We start from the raw sequence: 21530 nt of genomic DNA, 5'->3' as shown, positions 1-21530 counted from the left end.
CCGAAGGTACTTAAATATCACTGAATGTAGTTGCATAAGTTAAAGTAACCCTTTTTCATTTTCCAGTTCCATGCATTAGATGCCTCTGTGTAGCTAAAAGTACAACTCAGCTGAGCAGTGATAGCTTACCCARATGTGCTAATGCCATCACAAGCATTCAATCAAGATCCAGAAGAGTAACAGCCAAGCCATGGATTAGAAGAATTTCCGTAACGTAACCATGGAGAGGGCTGAGGAGAGGTGTATAAATAAGGGATGGACCTCAGAAGGATACAAAGCAATTAAAAACTTTCTCTTTGGAGAAGATAAAGATTAATATTATGAGGAGTGGACTCATGACGTTAGGAAAGTAAAATGACCCCGCAAGATGTGGCACTAAACTGCAATGGAAATAAGCCATTTGGTTTGAGCTGGGCTTTACATTAGAGCTGTCCTGCAGCATGACTGTGAAAGGTAGGCGCTGTGCGAGGAGGTGAAGGGGAGAGTACTGGAGGTGAAGGGGAGAGTACTGGAGATGCAGGCAGTTCCTAGTGCAGCTGTACAGGAAAAAAAAGGGTTTTTTTTGGTGAAAGGTCAGTGTTGTGAAGCTACAAGATACTTTGGGAAAAGAGGGGAGGAAGAGACTTTACCAGCAAGTCTATCAATGCGTCCATGATATGGGTGTACTTCAAAAAAGARAAAGTGAATAGTGCTAAGACTTGCTGACTTAAGCTAAGGCAGATGTTTACTTCATAGACACTTAGCTGTTCTTAATATATGTGTCAAAGAGATGCAGAAGCCTGGCTTCTCATCCCCAGCAAATACTGATTTCCCTGTCCTTTCTGCAGCCTGACTGTGGAATTCAGCAAAACAGCCTGCTGACTACCCTTTGCCTGTTGGTCTGTCCCCAAATTGCCTGGTTGCCCTACGTGGGCAGGAATGCTGAAAAGTAAAGAATTTCTAGGATAAGATTAACTTTTAATTATCTTAAAAATCAAATGCAGTTCAGTGAGGGATTGGCGAAAGGGACACTAGTGCAGATTCTGTGTCCCAACATTGAAACCAGAGGTACTGGGCAACAGGATTTATCAAATTTTGTTGATCCTTGTCCATTTTAAGAGGAAGTTGAAGTAAAATAGCTGTGCCTTAYAAAGCTATTGGGCAGACGCTGTCCCCTAAAGGTGCTGGAGAGGAACCAGCTATGTTTTGGCTGCTGTTCTCTCGTCATGCTGCAGTAATATTCGCAAGACTTGTGGTCCCTAAATTCTTGGGGGTGCAGTGAACACAGGTGCAGGCTCATGAAGCAGCTGCGCTGCCACCCTGTTGAGAGCTGTGCAGCATTGCACTGGAGGCCCGCCAGCATGAAACTGTGCCCAGAGCACAGGGCAGGGCACTGGCGCCAGAGCAGTAAATCCTGCCTTCCACAAGTAATGAAGCCAGAGAAGTAACGCACTGCAATGTCCCCAGCTTTCCGTTCGGTAGAACTGGATGTGCCCTTTTGGGTCTGTAATACAGCCAAGTCCTCCTTAGTTGGAGTGACAAATACTGGAGTGCTCCAGACTTCTTCAAAGCAAAGATATGGAAGTAGAGCCAAACCATTTTGCTAGGTAGGAACCTCTGAGGATAATACTTGAAATTTCTACCTCCTCATGATATTTGTATGTGCTTTTGGCCCTTGTCAAAAAGGGGCCAAGTTGTGGGTTAAAAGGTAGTAATTACTATTCTAATAATTATGATAGACACAGTCATCAGCACAGCTGGCTGCATATGGCTCTACGGAATACAAGTGGGGTTTCTAGAAACAGTTGTCTGGAGAGAGGGGGAARTTGGTCTTTTTTGGTTTGTAGTGTTTTTGAGAGAGAACAGATGAAGAATGACTCCACTCTTGGAAGTGAGGAAGTTGGTGCTTATGTTTGACAGTAGCTAATGCAATGACTTGAAGAACATCCTAGTGAAAAGGCAAATGCATCTGTGGCTGTGCTAGGGAGTGGGAAAGTGAGTGGCACAGCTACCTCCTGCAGGGCCTGTGTGAGCACTGCTGCCATGTTTGGGCTGCTTCAGGCACCTGTACTCTGCAGCCCTTCAGTGCAGGGTCAGGGAAAGGAGGGCTCCACTTGTTTCTTTTTAAACATGATTCTCTGCTTCCCGACAGCTGGTTTTGGAGGAGTTTATTAGCAGAAGAAACTTTGTCTATCTTTCTTACAGGAGAACACTGGGACAATTTAGATTATTCACCATAAGCTTAATAGGAGCTTATTCAACTTGCTTTGCTTTCTGTGATGGGCACAATAGTTGCTATGTTAAAACAAAATATATATTTTTTCCCATCTGTAACATGCATCTGAAGTGGTTAGATTACTACTGATAAAAATAGATTTTAATTGTGCAAAAGACAGTGAGACGTTCTATGGCTTGAAAGGCAGTATCTGACTGGTAGGGGAGATACAGTAGAAAAAAAGCTTTTCCAAGTAAAATTGCTGTTGAGTTTTATAAATAGTACCATAATGTAAACAGGTGGCAAATGAAGATAGTTTGGTTCCTCACAGCTGGCAGGTACTTTTATTTTTTTCAGGCATTGGGAACTTCTAAATCACTTTCAGATGCTTGACTTCTCAAAAGTATTCATTCCCATCTGCTGGTTGTTTTGGTCATTTGTAACACTTGCAAAAGCGGGACATTAATTCTTTCAGCAAACTTTGGCCAAGATTAGGGTCATGCCTTTATTTTGTGTGAGATATTGAGACTGTGGTTTGACTGTATAGTAAATCTAGTTTTAGGGCTTCTATTACCAAACGTGTCAAAAAGGCCAGTGCCAAATAATGCATTGTCTGGAATAAAATCAATCTGATGGCTCGTTTAAAACATTTTTKGGGTTAACTTTGCACTGGCAGGATTTATATTGGATCAGATGTTGTCTGTTTAAGCTCCTCTGACTTTATGCTGAATCATATATCACCCTCCATCTGCACCTGGTGTAAATAAGGAACATACTCAGAGTTAAGTGCTCTGGATAATACATTGAAAATAAGATTCTGTGCCAAAGCCCTTTCTAGATCAAATTTGTACCGCTGTATAGCCAGAGGTTTTTTATTATTATTATTTTACTTTATTTTCACACTGACTGATCTATTTGGTCATGGAGCTGTGGCCTGAGAAAGTGGGAGGTTTGCTGCAGCCATGGGTTTTGAACCTGGAAATAGCTTGTTTCCATTTCCATGCCTTAGTTTACCAGAATGATGCTCCCTGGGACCACCACTGCTCTTTCATTATGAAATTTGCTGCAGGATGGAGAACCTGCTCTGCAGATGGACCGCTGTGCTATTCTAGCTCAAGCAAATGTATAACAAAGTCTCTGTAGCCCCCAGCAGCCCTTCCTCAGTGCTTGTTCAGAAGAAGTGTATAGAGCAGCGGCTTTGACAGCAGGCTGAAGGAGTCACTACATTTGCACAGCTCCAGAGGCTCAATGGGCCGTGTGTTGGGGTGCACAGGGACAGTTCAGGGGTAGGACTAAGCAGTATTGGAAGTACTGCAGCCATAGTGCAGCTTGTTTACTGATTGTGGCTTGACTGATCTGGTGCAAATGCACAGGTCTGTGTTTCTCCCAGCCATAAGTCCAGTTATATAAACTTTGTTTAAAGAGAGGTGTGAGATTCATCTTCAGCAAGCAGTAATCTTCTTGGTGGACTGTGAATTGTAAATAATGATTCTTTCCTATTTTTGAAAGTGGTTTGTACCATCAACAATTTATTGTGTGAAGACCTGAATGAAGCAGGCCTGAAAAGCAGAGTGTTATTGGGTTGGGTTCCTGYTGCTGAAGTTGCATGGACTGTTTCAACGCTCCCACCTTGCCTCCTCAGGGCTTGTAAATCCAGTCTCAAATAGATTTTTTTCTTTCTTTTTCAGGACAGTTATTCTGAGTGACGGCCCTTGCAAGCGCTTCTGAGTGGTTATCATGGGCTTCATTGCCTTTCTGAAGACCCAGTTCATAGTTCATCTCCTCATTGGGTTTGTTTTTGTTGTGAGTGGACTAATCATTAACTTCATTCAACTATGCACACTAGTCCTCTGGCCCATAAACAAGCAGTTTTATCGACGAGTAAACTGTCGCCTTGCCTATTCACTTTGGAGCCGTGAGTATGCTTCAAGGGGATGTGAGGTCTTGAGGGAGGGAGGGGAGTGTTTCTTAAATGCAAAAATAAATAAATATATTTATATATGTTCATGTTTATATATATATTTGAACATGAGCCATCAATGCACCCTTGTGGCAAGGAAGGCCAATGGTATCCTGGGCCGCATTAGGCAGAGCATTGCCAGCAGGTTGAGGGAGGTGATCCTTCCCCTCTCCTCAGCCCTGGTGAGGCCACACCTGGAGTGCTGGGTCCGGTTTTGGGCTCCCCAGTATAAGAGAGACATGGAGCTACTGGAGCGAGTCCAGAGAAGGGCCACAAAGCTGATTAAGGGCCTGGAGCATCTTTCATATGAGGAGAGGCTGAGGGAGCTGGGGCTGTTTAGCCTGGAGAAGGTTTGGGGTATCTTATCAATGGGTATAAACATCTGATAGGAGGGTGTCAAGAGGACAGGGACAGACTTCTCTCAGTGGTGCCCAGTGACAGGACAAGAGGCAAAGAGCACAAACTGAAACACAGGAAATTCCACTTGAACACAAGAAAACACTTTTTCACTGCAATGGTGGTTGAACACTGGAGCAGGCTACCCAGAGAGGTTGTGGAATCTCCATCCTTGGAGATACTCAGCAACTGACAGGACATGGTCCTGGGCAACTTGCTCTAGCTGAYCCAGCTTGAGCAGTGTTGGCCGGACCAGATGATCTTCAGAGGTCCCTTCCAACTCCAACTATTCTGTGATTCTTTATTATATGTTTGAGTGTGTGTGTGTACGCATGTGTACATATTTACTACCACACACAAAAGAGTTAGAGAACTAATAAGTTAGTAGCAGGCTTTTTCAGAGAAGTCCAAAGCAACCATCTTTTCTGAAATACTACGAAAACAAAGTCATGTTACTGATGCATACTGTGACTTTGTTATTTAAAAGAAGTGCGAAGTAAAGCTGCCCCTTTCTCCCCACACACTGTGTCTTGATTGGTAGGAAATTGCCGATTCTGTCTCAATACCATTTTCATCCTGTGTCAGAGCCTGTGTTAAGTGATGTGAAGAGGAAGGAGGAATTCAGAGACTACTTCAGGTATTTAGCGTAGGTGCTATGCTGACCACTTGTTTGGGAGCTCAAGTTGACTGTGTGGCCTCTGAAGAGAGATGTCTGTCTTTAAGTACCTAATGCAGATGCCTTTATAGCTGGATGGTGTGACAACTTCAGAGCCCTTTTATACCCTGTGGTGTCTATGACGTCTGTGTATCCTCTTGTGAACAATTTTCTTCTGCCTGTGTGACAGATCCAGTGAGTGGGGCTGCTCTACTCTCCTCTTCCAGACCTTCACAAAACTTCTTCCCTGTGGATGAATTTTTTTCTCCTCATACAGCTTAAGAGGACATTGGATTTCTGAAATGAGTGTTTAAAAGGCTCCTTAAYCCAGATGTCACTTCCTATTTCAGTGGTGAATCATCTATTTCATTTCCATTCTCCATTTCCTCCCAATGTACATGACCACTTATTTAGTGGGAGTTGCTGAGCACTTCAAGTAAACGAGTGCTTAAGTTACAGTTGAGCAGTCCACTAACAGGCACCCCTATTTTTAAATCATTGATGTGAAGTACTACCAACAAAAATTCTTTGAAGTATCTAGCTCAGTTGCTTGTTAAGCTTGTTGTCCTCGTCCTTCCTGTGCTTTTTATCCCACCTATTCAGACTGCTGTCTAAGAAGCACAGGAGAAAGGAAATTGAGTAGAGAATGGCAGGCAAACTGTCAGGAGAAAAGGTTTTGTAATGRAAAAATGTATATATAACTAAAGCTAGCATGGTTGAGGGGGACGTGGAGGTGTGTGTGATTTTCTTGTTTGTTTATTTTGCTTGTAAGTAATCCTTAATGTCCTTTTAATAACTTACAACCTGATCTTATCCTGAAAACTAATGTTGCACAAATAGTCTGGCTTTTCTGAAGATATGTGCTGCTTGTACCTGTAAGGTTTGTAGGTTCAGACTCTTGATTTCTCCAAGTTAGCACTGTGTGTACAGAGATCATGTTTTAAATGCTGTTGTCTATCTGCTGTATACACTGAAAGTACCCTACGCTGTTTTTCAAAAAGATTCAGAAAAGTCGAGCAGATAATTGGATTGCACCTAGAATAACCCCTTGTGTATAGCCTACTCTATAAATTAAATGAGTGAGAAATTAAATGATGAAAATTAATGTGTTACATGGGCTAGAACAGTGATGATGGCCTGTAATGGAAGCGCTGACAGAACATGCACTCCAATTGTGATTTATAACAAAATAAGTAAGCCCTGTAAATGTAGTGGTTCAAGTGTTGCCATTCATAATAAAATGTATTCTATTACATGGAAGCCTTTTGGCTGTGACTCTATAGTTTGGTATTCTATTCCAGAAGCTACATTTTGGTCACTTATTTCAAAATGTTTATTTTTTGGCTGATAGTTTTCGTGCAAGAGCTCTGCTTACAGTAGTTTTTCCTGTAACAAAAGCTGCTCTGCCAGCCTGGCAGAGGAATGTGTGCACAGGAATAGATACACAGGTGTGCGTGTGTGGGTACATATACTGTGGTCTAGAGAAAACAAGGCTTTACACTTACTATATCTCATCTCAAATATGTAAAGTATGGCTTCAAAGGAAAAGGAGATAAACTCTCTCTAATGTCCATGGCAAATGCTGCAGGGGGAGGGGGGAAGGCAGCAAGACAGATATGGTTTGGACTTGAACATTGTGTAACAGTAAGAAGTGCTGCAATCATCTGGGGAGGCTGTGATTCATATACTTAAGGACAAGTCAGACCAGTGGTCTCAAACTTCTTGTGTCCACTCCTCCTCTTTAGCTGTGATAGCTGAACCCTCTCTCTGGGCCACGTGCACCTGTGCTCTCTCCCCATGCTGCCCTGCCCCAGAAGCAGGGGTAAGCCATACCTCCCAACCAAGCCCCACTGGAGCACAAGTCTGCAGTTCATATCCCTCCTGCAAAAAGAGGATTTGCACCAGAAGCTCAACAAGTCCCATCCTGCCTTTCTGCAGCACCCATCACCCCAGCCAACTTTTAGCCTTCCTAACCTGACCCACCGCAACCTAATGCACAGCCAGCCAGAAGCTGGGRCTCCCCCAGAAGCAGCAGCATGGCTCTGCCCACATGCACATATACACTTACGTGTGTTCATGTGCTTAGGTGGGTTGTCTCTGTGCTGAGAGCCACTGTTTACAGCAAGCACCCATTAGGGACGGTTTTTGCACAACTGATGTAGCAGTCAGTTGGGGGGGTCTGGATTTAGGTACCTCCAAACGTCCCTTCCAAGTTGATTATTTTTCGACTTTGATACTTTCCCCAGGCAAACAGTTTGTCCACATTGCTTCATGTATCCCACCTAGGTCTCATGGAGCATGTGCTGCCCCTGCCACAGTGCGGAACAGCCAGCCAGTGGTACTGATGGTGGTAGCTGGGCCAGAGGGACCTGCAGCCCTCATGGTGCTGTGCCGCACTCTGCTCCAGTTTGCCAGTTGCAGTTGAGAAACATCTGGTTTTTAATTTGTGAAACAAATGGCTTGCTTTAGGGGTACTGTTCAGCCGGCGAGCACATCACGGCGCCTTACAGAATTGCCCGTGAGGGCCTGCCTGTTCCCTAAGGCAGCACTGCCTGGTTAGGGGGGAGACGTCGCTTCCTTCTGTCACTCCTGCCAGGACCATGCTGGGGTAAATTGGTGCTGGAGGTTTCTGTCAGACTCTGTACTAAAAGTGAACACTTCTTCACATATTTAATTCATGAAGGAAAATCTATATTCCAGGCTTACTCATGTCAACTCTTTTTCAGATGACTCATGCCTTTGGGTAGYGCAGTATGTTTAGTTTAGTTTAGTCTAGTTGCAGATATGATCTCCCAGAATCTTAGTACTTTAAAATGACTGTCCTTAGCTTTCAAAAGAGCTGGGAGATGAGCCATGCCTTTCTTGCTTATTTTGTTCCCGGATGGCTTGTGAGGCCATAAGACCATTTGCTTTGGCGTGTTGGAATCTGGACCACAGGAAAGGTTTTTGTTGTAGTAAGGTGGTGTTTGTTCTCAGTGACAGTTACGTGAAGCATTGTAAGTCTTACTTGCTCTTTGTTTAGAAGGATAGCCCTGCTGTAGCAATGACAGGATCAGTACCACACAAAATAGCTATAACCCACACACCAAAAAAAAAAAAGGGAGGGGGGAATGAACCCACTCCCTGTTATAGTTACATCATTTATCAGTATACTTGTAAAGGACAATCTGTTTCCTCATATTAATTCTCTGTCTCATCAGCCCTTCTGTTTCAGTATGAACTCTGGCAAATCTCTAAGCAAAGCTTCCTCCACTGTTTCAGAATGAATAGTATAATGCTCTTGCACCAAATCATCCGTGCCTGCCTTGGCAGAATTTTTCCCTGATCTTGAGGAAGAAACACATGCATTGCTGCATTTTCTTATCAAAAATAAAATACAAGTGTATTGGATACTGGAGATGTTAGTCCTCAGCRTGTAGAGAACAATGGAAAGGGAAATTGTTCAGGGTCCTGCACTAAGTGTAGTCTACTCTCCTGAGCACCTGCAAGAGCGTAGTTCTGAAGTGGGGATGTTCTTGCTGTCCTCCCTTTTCACTGAGCCAGGATAATCGGAGCAAGAATGATAAGTGATCACATCATTCCCAAAGGAGACAAAGCTAGAAAGATATCACAGAAATCTCTAGGTGGTATAAGCTATTCTTTGCTTTAATTTCAGTTGACAAAGGTTACACTCTGTTGACTAAAAAGTTGCATAACTTTCTCTTGCTTCCAAATGAGTGAGTCTTGAAAAAATGGTACAGGATAATGGCCTGGTAGTTACACGGACATACAGGGAATACAAATGAAATAACTAGTGTTGAAGAAGCTGTGTCTGTTCAGCAGATCATAGTATTTCTTTTTTCCGTGCTATTAACCCAGTACTAAGTTTGCCTTCTCTCTGGTGTGGTGCAAAATGGGACCCACTTGTATATAGTAGCATGGAAGAGGTATGCTGAATTGTGATCCCACTGATCAGAAGCCCTTGTGCAGGAAGGTCCTACTCCATTTGGCAAAACCAGGGCCTTCTCATAGAAAAGTGAAATACATAGGGAAGCAAAACCTGACATAACTGAGAGGACTCCATCCAGTTTGGTCCTGCAAGCTTGTCACAGTAATGTAGGAAGAGTTAGAATTCAACCGTGTCATATCTTTGCAACCAAATTTTTATTGCATCCATAACTCATTGAAATGAGAAAATACCAATGGACTATAGTTTGCATGGAAACAAATCTTCCTGCTGGGAGGATGAACTGTTCTTACACTTTTTATAGCTGTCCTATGACACAAGTAATGACTTCTACCTGCCTGACAGTACTGAAATTAGAGAAGTAGGTTAACCATAGCAATTACATTAGTTAACTGCTGAACTTAGGTGGAGTTTTCTTTCTTTCTTTTTTTTTGATGTAGAAAGTGGGGGTGAGAAATAAGAGAGTAGGCAATGAAGGAAATGTACAGAATGGAGTGAGAGAGACACTGGAATATTGAAAAGTTGGAGAAGACTGAGGGGAAATGACTGATCTCATTCCTTCTCTTGAAGGCAAAGGAAGAGAGGCAATTACTATTCCTGGCCTTGACCAGTTATTTTGATAAATTAGCCTGATCCTCTGGTGCTTTTGAGTCTTTGTTGATAACCATAATGTAGAATGATTAAAGTCCTGTGTTCTAATGTTAAACTCTATTGCAGAAGGTCTGTGGCATCATATCCATTTAAAAGCCCTTTATTGGTCTGTTAGCTCCATAAAGCTTGCTTCATGCTGAGTAAATGCATTAGGCTGGATCTATGCATAATTTGTATTCCACCTGGGAGAAAGCATACTCGTTCAGTGGAGCAATCAACAGCTCAACAGTCTGTTTTCAAACAGATTTTTTTTTTCTTTCAGTGATCATGAAATTTCATATTCATAATAGAATGCCTGAATTTGTCGCTGTTTAAAAACTTGCTAAATTATCCATAACGTACATATCTAGTGACCTAAATATTGCATAAGGATAGTGGTGTGATTTGGTCTATACCTGTCCAAGCTTTCATTTCATCTGTAGTGGATTGAATTGAAAAGGTGAAAGTGGTATCRGGAGGCAGAAAAGGCTGGCCATTAAATTGGGCTGGAAATTAAATGGTAAATGCTTTCTGCAAGCATCACACCTAACTTGTCTCTCTCTCTCCATCACATTTGTCAGAGTTAGTAATGTTGCTGGAATGGTGGTCAGGCACAGAGTGCACCTTGTTCTCTGACCAGGCTACGGTGAATACCTTTGGGAAAGAGCATGTCATCATCATYTTGAATCACAACTTTGAAATCGACTTCTTGTGCGGATGGACTATGACAGAACGCTTTGGAGTACTAGGGGTATGTGGTGCTGTGAGTTTTCCCTTCATCTGGAGAACTACAGGTCTATTTTAAACCCATGCACGTTCAGTTTCTTTGCATTTGGGTTTCCACATATAATTCCATTAGGTCTCCATCATCTTAACCTTAATGTTTTTGTTTGGTCTCACTGTATAAATTAGCAAATGACATTTTTGGATTGTTGTTTTTGTTTTTCTCCAAGAGTTCCAAAGTTCTTGCTAAAAGAGAACTACTATATGTGCCCCTAATTGGCTGGACATGGTACTTCCTTGAGATTGTCTTCTGCAAAAGGAAATGGGAAGAAGACAGAGATACAGTAATTAAAGGATTAAAACGTTTGTCTGATTATCCTGAATATATGTGGGTAAGTGTCAGGTTTCTCCTATAGTATCGACTGCGCTAGAAGTGAAATGGTGAAGGAGGTACTCATGTGGCACAGTAGCCTTATGTCAGGGGAAGTTCTGCTCCCTGCTTCCTTCACTCATAGTCAAAGAAAACATATGCCTTGTTTCAGGAGGTTTTGGGGGCATGCTTGTAAAGAGTTGCTCTTATTTGCTTATGGTTAAGGAATATCATTTGGAAGGCAACTCAAGCTTGCATAGATGATTAGAAGCTTGAAGATGATTTATAAATCATACTTGTGTAATGCTTGTTAATTTTGTCTTAGCTTTTTTGTTTTTTTGTTTGAAAAAAAAATAACAGCCCATATTTGACTAGTGTCTATATAACCTTAAGCTAAATTTTCTGAGGTAGGCTAAAAAAGACACACAAACAAAAATGTTTCTTTTCTTGGAAGAATGTGTAAGTGTGTGTGTATTTTGGGAGGAGGTTTGCATAGACCATAGGTTTTGATAGGAAGTTCTCGTGTTGGTACATTCTTTGATCTATAAAATTACAGATTTCCCAGAAAGTCTCTATGAAAACAGATGGCAAACTTACACTTGCTTTTAAAGCTATGCTTTTCCTTTTCATTTTGACAGTATTTGAAATCAAGGGTGAAACATCTGTGGTTCATTATGTGCAATGTCATTAGATTTTACTGCAATAATGCAATAGTATAATCAACCTATGAACCTTCTTTTAGCTTTGAATGMAAATGTTTTGATAAACTTACTGTTTTACAGCACATTTAATGTACAGTTTTTTAGCTGTTAAAACATTTTAAGTACTTTTTTTGTTCATTTTAAGTGAATTTCAATGTTATCCAATAGTTTGTCAAAATAAATAGTGAAATAGTAAGCTTTAACTAGTAGATAGTGAATGTGCCATTTGTGATTTTCTATCATTACAAAATATAAAGAATAATAATCTGGACAATGTATTTTAAACTACTTAATTGCTTGAATAAACAACTATGAACAAAATTTAATATATCYTCCTGATTAGTTAAAAAAGTAAAAACCTACAAATTAAAAATGTCAAGACTATATTTTCAGTTGTGAATCTATACATTTTAAYGGTTTTTAGTATTGAAAACCAGGGACTAGTCTCTAGGGAAAACAGCTAAAAATATATATATAAATGTAAAACATAGCTAGCATTGATTATTTAAATTAAGACTTCCTGCTTGGTAATTTAARTCATGATTAAAATTGACTTGAATAAATCGATTTCCTAATTTTTGTGCATGCTAAATGTCACAATTAGGGTTGTCTGTGCAACCTTCCTTAGGTCTTTTTCACATATGCATTACAGTGTAGTCTGTATGGTGGTCCCCAGCTTTAGTTCAGAAGGATCACTGCATGATTGAGTAGACAGGATGGGGATGTCTTATAAAAGAGAGCTTGAATTTAAGAGTGTAGGCCAAGGCTGCAGTATTACACGCTATACCTTGCGCTGTCCTAGCCACCTGTCTGTGGAGATGGGTTAGGTGTTCATAATGAAAACTCCCCAATGGGCCAAATGAAGATTGCATGGCCAGCCTCTGCTCTGCCACTGTGCTCKGGCATTTCTAACTATTGTGTTTGGCTTTGCAGTTTTAACATTCATTTAACTTACCTTTTATGGTACACAATATATGTATACACTACAAAGAAAAAGTTGAGACACTGCAGTACTGACAAACAACAGATGTATAGTGACTCATTCAGCAAGCCTTTCTTTTGAGTTGCAACATTACAGCATTGTACCATACCGCTGTGGGAAAGGGTAGTAGCAGCCTTCCCTTCCCCTTTCCCTTTCCCCCGGCTATTGCCTGTCTGTGATGCAGAGGTTTATGCTCTGGAACACAGCAGTGTTTCYGAGGTAAAATGAAGTCACAAGAGGAACGAGGTCCACCGTTCAAAAAGGCCAGGGATAAACAAATTCACCCCAGGGCGCTCAAAAGAGTTTTGTCTCCTCTTGGTGTTGCTTCTGGTCTCTCTTGCAAGTAGAGCAGAGGTAATATAGAGGCTGGAGAAGGACAGACCCATGTTTTGTGCTGCTTGAAGTAGGTATGGGAGGATTTCAGTGTTAGTAGTTACTCAGGATACAGTCAGACTGGTGATTTGCAAGATGAACAAGGTAAAGGAATTAGGGAAGGTACCACTTTTTCTGAACACAACTGATACAAATACAGAAAAAAAAAACAGAAAAGCTTTCAGGCAGACAGGTCTGTCTTCAGATGARTAATTCTAGTTGTATACAACAAACTTTAAATGAGGTAGTTAGTGACTAATGTTTTTTTCCAGAAGTGGTTGTGTGCTGATGTTTGGATTGCTTTCTCTGATTTGCAGTCTAGTCTACCACCAGCCAAAGCTGTTCTTTTTTGCAAGTGAACGTTTCATGTATAACCATTTGGACTTTTGTAGTCTTAAATTTGGGACCAGTATTGTTAAATTTAAATATCATCTCTTGTGAGTGAGTTGTGAGGTGGTGTTTATGCCTGATACATAATGAACAAATCAGGCAACTGAAGTGTGCCTGTGTGTGAGCGTGCATGCACGTGTGTATCTTGCAAAATTTTTCAGTGTTCTGCGTGGTTTCTTCTTGTGATCACAGGTTATCTTTGTTTTCTCCTTTTGTCTTGTACTAGTTTCTCCTGTACTGTGAAGGAACTCGTTTTACAGAGACCAAGCATCGTATCAGTATGGAGGTAGCTGAATCCAAGGGGCTGCCTAAACTGAAATATCATCTGTTGCCCAGAACCAAAGGTTTCACCACTGCTGTCCAGTGTCTCAGGGGAACAGGTATTGTCAAGCTGTTGTTTGTTCCTAACATTAACTGTAATATGTTATTTAGTATACTGTGTTGTWTAGCACGGTTTAGTATACTCTGTTTTTTGTTACGTCCATTACGATTAGTGAGTTAGCAGTAATAAACATTCAGCGTATTAACCTTAATTTGTGCCACGTAACTCAGATAAGTCTTAAAAAACAATAAACTTCTCATCTATGTCTCTGTTGCCTAGTTCATCAAGTCTTGTTGTCTTTGGTAGCACACGTGCTGCATAGATGGGAATGTCAGGTGGCTGATGTTTGTGCTTACATATTTTGAAGGACTCTGCTACCTGACATCATTAACGCAAGGCTTTCATGAGGCCCTGTTGCTGTCTAATGCAAGGATACTGGCAACACAGTTGCTAGAGATGCTGATGTAACAGCCATATTTTCTTTTTTGCAACAGTTTCAGCAGTGTATGATGTAACACTAAATTTCAGAGGAAACAAGAACCCGTCTTTATTAGGAATTCTTTATGGAAAGAAATATGAAGCAGATATGTGTGTAAGGTGAGCATATCGTGATGGAGGTGAGCCCTAAGATGCTTGCTTTGGCATGTTGAAGTGTATTCAAATTTTAGAGGGAAATGTCCTCTGCCATAATCCCCTTTTCCTTGTCCTTCAAGTTTCTCTGCAGGCCACAAACACCTTTCTGTTTTCCCCTTACTTTTGTTTCATTTCTGTGTTTGAGAGCCAATGACGTCACCCAGCAAGACAGAGAGCACTGGGTAGACTTTCTGAGCCTGAGTATGTCCACATTGTCTTTCCAGGGTTTCCTCAAGTTTTGTGAAGTGAGGACACTTGTCTGCCCTTTTCCTTTCTCTGCTGGGAACAGAAAACCAAATGTTCTGTCCCCTTCCCAGTCCTTTGTGAGTGTATGCGTAGTATAAATAGCCTGTCCAACAAGAGCAGTCTCTTGTAATAAGTGGTGTAAAACTCCTTACTGTGCCAGTTTCTCTCCTTTTCTCACATAGTTTGATTAGCAGATTAGAAGTTAAATACTGCTGAAATTCAAACATTCAAACATCATATGAATGTGATGGTTCATTCCTCACAGTTGGGCTTTTGCCTAAAAGAACAACTCCTAACACCTCTCTCGACACAGCATATACATACGTGCATGCACACACACACACACACACACACACACACTTTCTCTCTCTTGATTTCTGCTTATTTGCTTCAGCTTTGACGGTGTCCTTGTGATCGTAATAGCTTTGACCTTTCCTGTTGAATTTCTTCTTTTCCCTTTTATGTTTGAATTTGACAAATGTCCTGGTTGTTCTTTCCATAGCTCTTTTGACAGCTCATCATTTGTGCTTTTTTGAGGGCTTAACCCACACTTTGGAAAACATTACTACATTCTGGTAATGAGGTTGATCACGTTTATAAAATAAAAATAAAAACTGTCACTTCCCCCACTCCACCTACCTGGCCTTGGGTCTGTGCACTGCAGATGCCTGCCACTGTCCGTTAATGAAAGCAGATGGGTCATGCCAGAGCCTCCARGGGTGAAAAGCTGTGGGGAAACACACTGATTATCTGTGGTGTCTAGGTATAGCAGGAACAGTTTTGTGCCAAAAAGCTAGCCCAGGGAAGGCACAGTGCTGCAGCCTGAATAGGGAAGGACACACGTTCCAKTGCTTCTCTCTGGTACTGTGCAACTTCCATGAGATTTTAGTCTTTCAGCTGGAAAGACTCTGAAGGTGATGAGCAGAGAGATTCATGCTTGGCAGAAATATTCCTGATGAGGAGTGGATGATTTGTAAAATGAACAACTTAACCAGCTAGCAAAGCAGCACGTTAGGTATTTGCCATGTATAATCCCATTCTGACGGTAGATGTGTGTTGCATGTCTAACTAGGTCTGGGATGCACATGCGTGGATGTACGTGTGTATAATTATACACTGAAGAGCGGCTGTATCCAGTTAAATATCCTTTAACTTGCTAATTGAGATGCAAGTTGGTCTTATTTATTGGCGAGGCGKTTGGAAGAAAGAGGAGGAATGTAGTCTTCAGTAGTCTTGGGTTCATAAAGTTCTATTGAAGAGCAATGATGTTGCCAGATGAAATTACTAATTGTATCCTATTAAAGAAACTAATGACTATGTTGCTCAGATAATTTTGATTTTAAAATATGCTTGTGGCCTGAATCAACCTTCTTGAGATACTTTTTTTACACTTGAAGCTTTTCCTGTCTTTTGGGGAGGATGCTATGACATTGAGGAAATTATTTTACAGTCTTTTTGCTGAAAATTGYTTGTGTCCTTAATGTGCTGATAGACTTGGCTTAGATCAGAGACAGGAAGCATGTAATCTCTTGGTTTTTTGGAAAAAGGTATATAAAGTTACCTGTACAGAGGTAAGAAGCTTAGCCTATCTGCAGATGATCTAGTCTTCCTTCTGACTGGCTCCAGGAGAATAGAAATCATTATCTAAATTACCAAATGTTCTTGCTGTGAGTACCCTCTTGTGGTGATCTCAGTAGAGTGACAACTTTAGCAGAGCTTTCAACAAATGACTTCTTACCAAGCTTTTATTTAGCATTATTTGTATTAATTGAGTGACTCCTCCTGTTAGAGCTATTAAAAGGAAATCTGTAAAAAAATTAGTGTTTTGACTGGTTTATGGCAATGCAGAAATGTATTAGAAGCTTTGGGCTTATGAACTGGACCATCTCTGGCTTGTTTTTTCCCAGTAGTGTCTTTCTGTTTGGCTCAGTGAATCACTCATTTGGATACTCCCTGTCCCCTCTGAGGTTGCTACATAACTACAAATAATTGAACCTTACGGGCTTTGGTTTTTCAGACTGAGCTGTCCTAGAGAGGTGGCCCACAATAGTGTACTGTCCATTGCTCTGAAATAAGACTTGCACTTTCCAGGTTTCCTGCTGATCCTGTACTTCTGCTTCTTGATATGGGACACAGTAAAACACCTTCTCCCTGCTGCCACAGACTCATAGACTTCAGTTTACTTAGCAGGAATGTACTCTGTAATTGAACGGCAGCAAATAAGTTGTATCTGGGATCACTGTGCCTGGAGTCCTCCCAGAGATCATATTCTTGCTCTTACTGCCCTGCTGTAAGAGGGGGCCGAGACTGTTCTAGCATTGTCAGAAATGCTCCTGGGTTGAGCGTAAGAGGTGTGTGTGCTTGTCCTCTACATGCCAAGCGACTCCTGTCTGAATTGTGCCACTTAGAGAGTTGTGCCACTGAGAAAGGAGATGATCCATTTGTGAGTGTGCTAATGGCATATCCCAGAATTAAGAGTGCAGGAAAATGGGGTGGCTCTTCGCTACTAGAAAGAGATTCCTAAAACCTTCCAGGTTCCAGGTGAAACCAGGTCAGTACCCAGGGTTATGCATAATTTCTGTATGTACTCCGAACTGTATGCCTCAATCTGTAGGGGCAGAGAAGCAAAGAGAGAAGTGCAATCTCTGTGGAGTAAGGTATTTTCCTTAAAGTTGGTACAAAGTGAATTTTTAAAACCCCCTCCCATTCCTCCCAAAATGTTTTTTTTTTCTCCACTAACAAATTATAATGAACTTTGTCCTGGATTTTGTTTGGATTTTGTTTTTTTCCCAGCTCTGGATGTCTCAGTCTGAACTCATTGGGATTCAGCTGGTGATAGCTCCACTGAGGGAACAACAGAGTTTTAACAGGAATGTTTGTTTTACTAATGTGCTCTGAAATTGATGAGAGGTTGTGTAGTTTCTTTTGTTTTAGGAATATGAGTTTTTAGATGGAGAATCAGGGATTGTTTAACTCCCAGATCTTCTCCACACTTAAGAACTCTAATGCCAGCAGTTAGTATTACCTCCTGCTTGTGCCTGATATTGAATGGAAGATCTTCCCTAGAAGAGGTCTTAATTCAAATACCTGGATTTTTCTTTAATTCTGTTTTCTGAATCTCTCTAATAAACCAGGAGATTCCCTCTGGAAGATATCCCTCAAGATGAAAAGGAAGCTGCAAACTGGCTTCATAAGCTTTACCAAGAAAAGGTAAATGGCTTTGCTTTCTCCACTTCGGGACTTTCACAGGGGCAATGTGTTAAAGAACTGAGTGATGCACGCTTCTCCATTGGAGGGAGAGAGGAGATGAGAATATTTTGTATAATTTGGCAGCCATTCCTCAAATTGCTGGAAGGAGCAGTGCAGACAAGCTCTGAGGGAGCCCTGTCCTTGTGTCCTCGGCCACAGAGGGGTGGCTAGTAAGTAGGTCTCAAATCRCAAAGAAGCACTATGGGATTCAGAGGGAAACCCAGGCTGTGGAAGACTATCAGTCCACAATATTTTTATGTTCTTCAGCTCCTGGGTCTCTGTCATGCATTTCTAAAAGCTCCATTTCCCCTACAGATGATTTTATCCACTCAAGAAGAATGATAATTGTATGTCAAGGGCAGCTGCTCCTGGCTCTGAGCCACAATTGTCCTCTGCTTTCATTTCTTTTCTGCTATCACTTTCCTTCTGCCTCCTTGTAATATCTCTGCAGTTGTGTGTGACATGGTACAGACAGTTTCTGAGATCTGCTGCCAGAGACTAGTGTATCCCATGGTCAGAGTGTCTTCAAAGTGCTCAAAGTTTCTTTTTTTCTTTCTTCCTTTTTTCCCTTAGTTGGTTAATTTCTTGATGGCAGATTTAAGTTCTGTGGGGAGGGGGGAGGAAAACTGTACTTAAAGTTGCCCAGTCCTAATGCAGGCTGGACTGGTGAAATTGAAATGTGTATCTTGATTTTTGTGCTGTTCCTGTGTGGGGGAAAAAGAGGAGCATAGAAACTTTGACTTTTGTGGACTTTCTTCTGCTATGATGACCTGTGTTGCAGCATTTCCCAGCTTATGCTTAACCTGTAGGTAGGTAGCAGATTATTTGTAAGGGTCCGGAAGTTCCATTTCAAGTTTAATTTTGTTCATTTGAACCTAATTTGAGTAGGTAAGCTCTAATACAACTCAGGGGAGAGAAGTTATCTTGTGAAGAGCAGTAGTTATCTCCCTTCCTACTCCCCCCCTCCCCCCCCATTTGCAGGTGCGTCAGGTGAACTTGTGAGTCAGTTAGTGTAATATAGGATTAGAGAGCTAGAAAGAAACCCTTTGGGGCCTTTGAATCCAGCCTCCTGCTATCACGGATATGCCATTACATAATTCCTTTGTAAAGAGGTTCTTGGATGTGAGAATTCCTTCTGAAATTCCCTGGTTTTGAGGAGCAAACATTAAGATACATTTTGCAAAGGGTTTCTTTCTCAATTTTGCTCCATCTTTGCTAAGCTAAGCAGACCCCGCATGGAGCATTCCACTTTGCTTGGCTCTGTTCCTTGGACAGAGTGCTCTGCTTTGCCTCCAAATGGAGAGTTTGATGCTTCTTGCTGATGTTGGCTGTACCTCCATTCAGCTTTGGTGTCAGATGATGTTAGGGGAGATGTTATTTATGTAGGTGGGTATTTTATATATTGATCTCATGGTGCTAGCAATCTGTTGTAACTGGAATCCTTAAAATGTTCTTCCTGTACAAAGGGAAYGTTCTCAAAAGGATGCGTTATTGACAAGCAATGCCTTGAGCTTCTTAGCCCTTCATAAGGGAAGCTAAAAGAAAAATAACTTAAGTGGGGAAAAAAATGAAAAATAGCCTTACTGAGCCATCCGTGATAACTTTCAGGAGCATTAATGTAAGCTGAGGACAGAATGTGCACATGCTATTCATCTGAGCGATAAGTTTCATTATTGCATCTGTCTACAAGCTCAGCTCAGAATCTAACAGCTCTGTTGAAGTTCTGTGGTTATGGCTGCATGTTTAAGCTTCCCAGGGCAAATTAGATGCCAGTATCTTTGCTTCATATTAAAATGATGTCTGGGCTGGTTAGTTTGTGCTTTGCCTTCCTCTTTTGGCTGTACATGCAGCATTTTTCTGCTGTGCTTTACTAAATCATGCTGATCTTTCTGAAAATGAAAACAGGAAGAAAAAGCATCCAGCAGAGGAGCAGGCAGTGTCTGAATTGGCTCTGGCCTGAAACTGCCCTGACTTTCTAAGAAATTAATAAAAAGGTGAAGGGATTTGGTGGTGGAGAGACTGATATTGTTTCAGCTTCTGATTGTGGCCAAGATTTCCTTCAAAGGGCTAATACAGTGGCCTTGGCAGTAGACAGAAATGCCCAAACAAATGACAGCAGATGGAAATGAATGCTAAGTACCCTTGACAAGTGTTTACCTGAGATACAGTCCTTGATGTTGTCCTGGAGTTGACCAGTCTTGGATTGTTTTGTGCAAACATTATGAACATTTTTTCTTCCATCTTCTCTTTCTCCCAGGATGCTTTGCAAGAGATGTATAATCAAGAGGGCATATTTCCTGGCCAGCAGTTTAAACCTCCTAGAAGACCGTGGACTCTCCTAAACTTTCTCTTCTGGGCCACAATTCTCCTGTCTCCTCTCTTCACATTTGGCTTTGGAGTTTTTGCAAGTGGATCACCTCTTCTTATCCTTGCATTCCTGGGACTTGTTGGAGCAGGTAATAAAAGCTGAGGAGAAGATGCTAAGCCCAGAGTGACAAAACAGGATCCATTATCTCTAAGCTCAGTGTATCAATTAATATGAATGGAAGTTGCAGAAGAGTATTTGGATAGAAATTGAGGGCCTGCTCCCTTGACTTTTTATCTTGTATAGCATTCTGATTATTTGAAAAGCTTTAATCCAGACAGGCTCATCTTTATATCTTAGACAGTATCTTTAGCAATGAATAGCAAGCTACTCTTGTAGTCCAATATTATGATACAGGAAGAAGAGCGCACTCTTACTGCACATTCTATCTGTGATTAAAAAAAAAAAAAGCTTGCCATTTCCAGGCTACCTGTCAGGTTAATCAACATGGGAGCATTAATGATATTTTTTAAATCTAGAATGTCATCCTCTTTTAGTGACATCTGACCTGTGATCAGTGTGCAGCCTCATACAGTGTACGGATGAAAATCAGTGTGTGATCTGTAGACACTACTGATCTCAGACTTTGGATAGCTCATGTTTTTTCTGCTTGTGTGTTTGTGTGCAACTTCCTGAATCTTTTAACAGCTTTAATATGCCTCCCATTTTTCTGTTATATTTTAAAGCTTCCTTCGGAGTTCGTAGACTGATAGGAGTGACTGAAATAGAAAAAGGCTCCAGCTATGGCAACCAAGAATTCAAGAAGAAGGAATAACTGACAGCTGCAGTTCAGCACATGTAACCAGACTGTGGTATCCAATTAACTTCAGTTTAAAAAAAAAAAAAAAAACACTTAGAAACTATCTTTTTCTTAATAACTGATGACTAATATTAATGAATAAAACTTGAGCCAAGAATGAAGAAGTTGGAGGCATCAGCTGAAGAGAAAGCATCAACTTTCTGCCTGTTTAAGGATTACTGTAGTCAAGCTATGGGAGAAAATCTGGAGGAAAAAGGAAACTAATTTTTCTTGGGGGTGGGAGGGATAAAAGGGGCATTGGACATGGCCATGTGCATCTTCAGATGACTGAACACACTGGTTTCTGTCAAGAGCACTACACTCGCTTTTACAACAGGAGCCACTGAATGTTTCCTCTTGCTAAAGCCAACGTAATGTTTGTTGATTTCCAACTTTTTTTATTAATGCTCCAGGGAAAAAACAACCCTTCTTAAATTAATTGACAAATGTTCTTTGGGTTAGAGTCATTTTGGAAAGGCTGCGTTGTCATGGCTACAGATGAAATCCTATTTGTATGTTACACTGATACTTTTTTATTTTCAGGCAACATCTTAACTTCTGTAATGCAAGAGAATGGATAGTGGAGTTTGGATGGAA

At 41.2% G+C, this 21530-nt stretch overlaps 1 protein-coding gene across 1 annotated transcript in view; it reads left to right on the top strand.

Annotated features, from left to right (window-relative positions):
- The window catches only part of AGPAT3 (1-acylglycerol-3-phosphate O-acyltransferase 3), a 50005-nt gene extending 28864 nt beyond the window's left edge, over window positions 1-21141 (top strand). Inside the window, exons 2-9 of the mRNA XM_026056754.1 lie at window positions 3883-4109; window positions 10363-10532; window positions 10735-10896; window positions 13546-13699; window positions 14136-14238; window positions 17655-17730; window positions 20027-20225; window positions 20821-21141. Coding sequence (XP_025912539.1) covers window positions 3932-4109; window positions 10363-10532; window positions 10735-10896; window positions 13546-13699; window positions 14136-14238; window positions 17655-17730; window positions 20027-20225; window positions 20821-20909 — 1131 coding nt within the window. The 5' untranslated portion in view covers window positions 3883-3931 and the 3' untranslated portion in view covers window positions 20910-21141. The remainder of the gene's footprint in view (window positions 1-3882; window positions 4110-10362; window positions 10533-10734; window positions 10897-13545; window positions 13700-14135; window positions 14239-17654; window positions 17731-20026; window positions 20226-20820) is intronic.
- Window positions 21142-21530: the final 389 nt, after the last annotated feature.

Source organism: Apteryx rowi, unplaced genomic scaffold (assembly GCF_003343035.1).
Source record: "Apteryx rowi isolate R43461 unplaced genomic scaffold, aptRow1 scaffold_1320, whole genome shotgun sequence".
NCBI lineage: Eukaryota > Metazoa > Chordata > Aves > Apterygiformes > Apterygidae > Apteryx > Apteryx rowi.
Note: the sequence above shows the minus strand (reverse complement) of the source record. Positions and strands in the feature narration are given on the sequence as shown.